The sequence below is a fragment of the Aedes albopictus genome, chromosome 2 (assembly GCF_035046485.1).
Source record: "Aedes albopictus strain Foshan chromosome 2, AalbF5, whole genome shotgun sequence".
Taxonomy (NCBI): Eukaryota; Metazoa; Arthropoda; class Insecta; order Diptera; family Culicidae; genus Aedes; species Aedes albopictus.
The window spans coordinates 11,219,463-11,225,571 of record NC_085137.1 but is presented as its reverse complement, the minus strand read 5'-3'; the positions used below and the strand labels follow the sequence as shown (position 1 = coordinate 11,225,571).

Below are 6,109 nucleotides of genomic sequence, written 5' to 3'. Positions count from 1 at the left end.
AAGCCAGGCAGACCAAGTCCCAGTGGGGACGTAGAGCCATGAAGAAGAAGAAGAATGGAATTAATAGTGACTCATGTTCAGAATAATGTATTCGAAAAGAAAGATAAAATCAATAATCCAACTGTTTATTAGCATTAATATGAGTTAAGCGGAATCGCTTGCATTATGTTTGGCAATATCAACAAACAAAAATGTTTTTCTCTCCACAACAAGAATTTTTATCTTTCAAAACAGCACCGTCACCGAACCGAAATAAAAATCCAACCCATTCCCAGAATTTCATCATCCTTCTAGAATGCGCTATGTCTCCGCCTGCGTCCCGCCTTTGCTCCGTCATCATGATCCGAACCTGTTCGAACAGGGCCAGAAAAACTCTCACAGAAAATCCCAATCCACACGACACAACACGCCACACACCTCCATCGGCATTTTCATAATAATTTAAACCGAACCGGACCAAACAACCCACTCATAAACGCGCGCACACACACACACATACAAAGAGAGAAAAAGCGCGCGTTCCAACGCGGCTTCACAGCTCAGTCAGTGGGGTAGTGACGTCATGCGCCACACCACCCCACACAGAGCGGCCTCACTCTTCCACCTAGTCACCTTGAACTGACGACTGAACGAACGCAGTGCAGCCTCGCTCACTCCCTATCAGCCGCTGTTCACGTGAACAGCAAAACTCAACGCCTGCTCCGGTCCGAATCGGTTTGCCAATGCAAGCGAGCCCCCGGCCTCTGATTGGCTGGGGCCGGCTGACGACGGAGCAAGCGGTGCTGAGCTCATCATCCACTGTTCACGTGAACAGCGCGTGCTAGCGAATGTTCAGTGCGTGATCAGTGTTCGGACTCGGGCGCTCGAAGGAAAAACAACGTCAATGGGCTCGGATAGCCAGCCGCCGGTTCATGGATGGGTGTGTTGCACACGCAGACCAACGAAGGCACACTGGCTGTGTGAGGCAGGCAGAGAGCGCCCACCAGAAATAGAAGGTGACACAAAAGTGCTCCGTCCGGTGACGTCAATGGGATGGGATCGAAAAAAGCGGCGGATCATTCGGGTTGAGCGTGATACAGAAATGGGAACGGCGGCGGTGCTTTGTCAAAGGTGAAGAATTTCGCCCTTTAGAGGTTGCATTGTTAACCCGAGGGGACCTTTCGGGTTCAACCTGGCAGAAGCTCGATCTACTAAATCCGGAACGATTCATTGATGGGGGCTTTTTTTAGGTACGTTCTATGGCTATCAGCAACTGGCTTCGTGGTGGTACAACTGTGAATGAAAGCGAAACAACCGAACCACCCTGTGAGCGACAGCGATGGAATCAAAGCAGGCAACGGACGACGTACGTGTAGAAACAAGACCATACCAGCGCATACCAGCAAGCGCCTGCTGTGGTGGTTGTAGTGCTCATCGCGGCAGCGGCAGCTATGAAGAGCACTGTAAACCCTAAACAAAGGCTTACAACATTCTGTGCCGTCGAAGAAAGCGGACGTGTAAGGTGAAAAGTGCGAATTTTGGCTCTCTTGCCCAAAAGGCCTCAGTCAAGGAGGAAATAAGTGAATTGCAAGCAAGTGCAAGTGCGCGTCGGAGCAGCCAAGGAAAGTGAATTCCACCAGAAGTGGAAGATACAGGTTGAAACAGAAATCAGTTCAATTCGAATCGTGTTCCAAGGAAGAGGGACAAGTGATTCAGCAGAGCAAACTGTGGAAAATTGAGTGAAGTTGGGTAAATATTCAAACAGCAAAAAGCCGCAAGTGTTGAGGAAAAACGTTGAAATTGTTATAAGTGGACGGATTGAAGAGTTTTTGGCGGAAGCAGTATACGTGAATCGGAATATAATTTCACCAGAAGTCAGTGCTTAGATGGAGGATACTGGAATACTACTGTCTCCTCCGGCAACGCCACCACTGCATATCGGCAGCAAAGATCCCAAGGTAGGTTTCTTATCAGTTGCAACAGGCTCCATTCTTCCAGATTGTCTATTGTAGTAGAAAATTGTAATTTCCCACAGTAATCAGAGTGAAGTGTTGCTAATTATCTGTTATCTCTGTCGAGTTGAATGGGACAGTCATTGCCATCACCGCGCGGTCAATGATAGAGAAGCTCGAATGTTCGCGAGTGTCGAAATATTTCGCAAAGCCCTGTGGCGCAATGATAACTCAACGCTCGAAATTCCAGCCGTTGAATTGCTTGTTCCTCTTTGTCGCTGATGTCGGCTTCACACGCTTGATAAGTGTGATTCTCCAGTCAGTGGGGCTAGAACAACCGGAAGCGAAATTTGGACGGTTCAGCTCGAACGAGCACGTACACCATCACGTGCTGTTGGCACAATTTGGTGGGCGGGAATTTCCGAAGGACACATCACTCAGGTTCAGTCGCACAATAGACGGAAGCGGCTCAAAGGTGAGGTCCGCTTTCACACAGAGTTCAGGTTCATGCTATAAATAGAACATTCTCAAACGGCCAGACGGCAATTTTTAATGTGTCACCTTCTCGACACAAAATTAAGTGTCAGCATCTCGGAGCGTGATCAGCCTACCCAAACCCGTGGGGCAGCTCATTCAAAAGAAAATAAATCGCTGCAGCTGCAAACACTGCTGATCAAATGACAGAAGAAAAAAACCGAGGCCATGAAGTGACCAGGCGGAGTTCACGTGTCCACAAGTGTTGTAAGCCTGAGGCTGATCTGTGAGAAAAGGCTATTTATAGTCCTACCCGGATCTGACTAAATTTCGACGCAGAATTCTGTTATCAATAACTGTGAATGTCTCTGTATGGAATTCTTGGAGTGATTAAGAAGACTGTCTTAATCACGGAATCATACGAATTTCACAATAAGGTTCAACACAGCGTTTGTAACTTGAGACCTCTAAGCAATCATTTTTACCACAGTACTGTCTATTTAGCTTGTTGCCTAAAATAGCGAGTATAGATGCATCTAGTTGCACCAAAAATACAGTTTCGGTCAGCTAAATTTAGAGTGCAACGAGAGCAGTTTTACTAAACTCGCCAACCGAAACTATTCTACCAGCGGGCAACCTTGCATCATCGCATGATTGCAATACTGTTTCACGCGGCGGCGACTTTTCGAACCGTCGCCACACCGTAGTCATCGTCAGAAAGCGCACACCCCATCTTACCCCACATATAAAAATAGCTTCGATTCGATCCAAGCAAACGGGGCGCGCGCGCCATAAAAAAAAACTCGACGTCAAACCACACCGAACGCGGGCTACTGCGATGATGCGGCAATGCGGAGGGTGTGAGCGCGACCGTCCCACTCTGGCGCGAGCATACTTTGAACACAAACGGCACCCGTCCCGCTCGCTCCCATTGAACACGCTGTGATCACGCAGTCAGCGCCTGAAATCAGCTGGCGTTCACGTGAACATTGCATGGCAAGTTAAAAGGCATTCGGTCGGTCGGTCGGGTAGACTTTGGACTCTGCTTCTGCTGCCTGACTGCGCTTCGCTCGTTCTGCGAAGTGTTGTTTTCGTTTTGCGTCTCTCTCTCTCGCGCTCTCTGCCGCCGCGTCGCGCTTCCTTTCAATGGTGCAGCCACTGTATAGGAACCTTTCCAATGACGTCGCGCCGCTGCTTTTGCGGTTTCGTTCGACTACTGCGATTGTATTGCGACGAGGTGGAAGAACGCTCTTGTTTCGTTGGTTTTATTTGCGTTATGGAGTCGCATTTTTGCTACCTCATCCCCTTCGCGGGAACTGGCTGTTGAGAGCTGCATTATGGCCCCAACGAATGGAATGATACAACTTTGAGTGTTTGCACGCGGTGGCTACACACACCCATTTCAGGGGAGCCTCTATCGAGCGCGCGTACGTGACCGAGCGCGTGTTTTGGTCACTTTCCAAGATGGCTGCCCCAATTTGAATTTGACAAGGCCGTTTCCCTCCGTCGTTTGTCGCTCGGGTGATGACACTGTGGTAGTTGGCACCCATTTGTACACTTCCGCTTTATATGAAACGTTCGCTAACCTGAACTATTTCGTTCTCTTTCTGTTTACAGACTACTACGGAAATCAAGCAAGCTCTGAAACGCAAATTGGAACAAAATCAAGCGACGCCACGTGTAGCAGACATGTTTACCAAGGGCTTCACCACACCCAACCATTCTGATCTGTCGGAGGATGAATCTGATCTCCCGCCGAGGAAGCGCCTCTATGTGCGTGACCCGGTCCAACTGGAGCAGCATTACCATCACACATCGCTGACTCCACCGCCTTCGGATTTCTCCGGATCCGAGGACGAAAACACCAAATCCGCCGACGATGCTCTACATCAAGCTCAACCACAGCGCGAGAGCGTCATCATGCGAATTAATAAGGACGGTTCCTGCACTTCTGCCAAGGAACCGGACTCAAATTTGAACGTATTTCGATGTGTCAAGTACAAAATGGGCCGCCGTTCGCCGTTCCAGCCTATGGAGCAGCAAGCCGTTGAACAGCAGCAACCCATCAGTGAACAGATCCAGGACCGTATCACATCGCGAGAACCTTCGGAAGAACTGAGTGTTGCGCCTGCAGCTCCTGTTACCCACCCTAGTCGAGTATTAGAGCACAGCCAACAGTATGTACCTGTCGTTCCTTCCGTAGTACCTGTCGCACCTTCGGTAATGCCCGCTCCAGCTCCCATGCCGAAGCCTGCACCTCCAGTTAAGCCCGCAACCTCGCTTCCTGTGATAGCTCCTAAGATTCCACAGCTCATTCTAGCCACTCCAAATGGCTTCGTTCTGGTTCCTCCGCAAATCTCACAGAACCTACTCGGTCAAACCAACGGCAAAGCACTCCTGGTCCCGCAGCCATCCAATGCCGCTGCCGTACCTGCCCCTACTGCTCCTCAAAAACCAGAACGCAGAAGAATCTACGAATGCGAACACCCGAACTGTGGCAAAAACTACTTCAAATCCAGCCACCTGAAGGCTCATCAGCGCATTCACACCGGCGAACGGCCCTTCATCTGCAAGTGGCCAGACTGCGGTCGTCGGTTCTCCCGATCCGACGAGCTGTCCCGCCACAAGCGAACCCACACCGGCGAGAAGAAGTTTGTATGTCCCGTCTGTCAGCGACGATTCATGCGCTCCGATCATCTGTCCAAGCACGTCAAGCGTCACAACAAGGACAAAGGTCAGAAGGGTCAACAGCAGCAGCAGCAACATCCGCAACCGCCACAACAGCAGCCGATCTACCCAGTTTCGGTGTACTCGGACGCAGCCGTCCCAGTACAGTTCGTTACGGCAGGCCCAGTCTACTAAGTCTGTATGTTTAAACGTGTGTTTTACAAGTCTTGTAAATACTTTATCGGAACTGACTAGATCTTAGCTTGCGTGCGCTCGTTAGCGCGCACGTCTATTGTTTGTGCTGTCCCTCTATCTTTCTTCGTCGAAACGTTGCCCTCTATGAGCTATGAGAAGGAGAAAGAGAGATAACGTTCATTCCAGGTTGCAAATCTATCAATATCTGTACTATACTGTTACTCGAACTTGGGAGCGGGGTTTTAGATGACGGCATCAGAGACAGAGTTGCTAGTTTCGTTTTCAGGGACTTTGACAGCGTTTTTGTTATCGTTTTTTTGTCAATGTTTTGAGTTTCCTTTTCCTATGTTTATAATAATAATATAAAACATCTGTGATCGTTTAAAATTACTTTAAAGCTAAGAGAGGAAGTAATGGTCGTTTTACTAATCTTAACGAGTTTTAGTAATTTATTTAAAACTTTAGAATGAAAGAGTGTGAGTTAAGATGTTCACCTATTTGTTCAAAAATCTAGAACTGTTATAAAGATATGTTTTATTCGTATGTGAAAAAAGAAAAGCAAAAGAATGAATCAATGAAAAAAGAGAGAGAATACAAATCTATCAATTACAAACATAAAACACAAACGGTTCTTCTTACTTGGCTACGATATCACACTCAAACTCCCCCCAACCGCCTCCAAATTCCACCTTGGCACGTGTCGCCAGTTTACCCAGAAAAAAAAAACACGTCGATGGAAAAGTACTCCACTCAGCGCGCACTCACACACTGTCACACCATCCTCATCCATTCGCAACCATTTCCTTCCCCAATGAACGGTTCGGTTGGTTCGCTCGTGTTGT

General features: G+C 48.4%; 1 protein-coding gene across 3 annotated transcripts; it reads left to right on the top strand.

The window, feature by feature from the left end:
- Window positions 1-1,445: 1,445 nt before the first annotated feature.
- LOC109398308 (Krueppel-like factor 10) lies at window positions 1,446-5,893 on the top strand. Of its 3 annotated transcripts, none has more exons than XM_019670656.3 (2): window positions 1,446-1,937; window positions 4,023-5,893. In XM_019670656.3, the coding sequence occupies exons 1-2, from the start codon at window positions 1,866-1,868 to the stop codon at window positions 5,265-5,267; spliced, it is 1,317 nt and encodes a 438-aa protein (XP_019526201.3). In that variant the 5' UTR covers window positions 1,446-1,865; the 3' UTR covers window positions 5,268-5,893. The 3 variants fall into 3 exon arrangements, with proteins under 3 accessions (XP_019526201.3, XP_062705141.1, XP_029729183.2); XM_062849157.1 differs by lacking the exon at window positions 1,446-1,937 and adding an exon at window positions 1,948-3,926; XM_029873323.2 differs by lacking the exon at window positions 1,446-1,937 and adding an exon at window positions 1,948-3,940.
- The last annotated feature ends 216 nt before the right edge of the window (window positions 5,894-6,109 follow it).

Coding starts and splice junctions, on each gene's coding strand:
- LOC109398308 (XM_019670656.3), top strand. CDS start 1,866: ATGGAGGATACTGGAATACTACTGTCTCCTCCGGCAACGCCACCACTG. Junction 1,938..4,022: donor TCGGCAGCAAAGATCCCAAG/GTAGGTTTCTTA, acceptor TTCTGTTTACAG/ACTACTACGGAAATCAAGCA.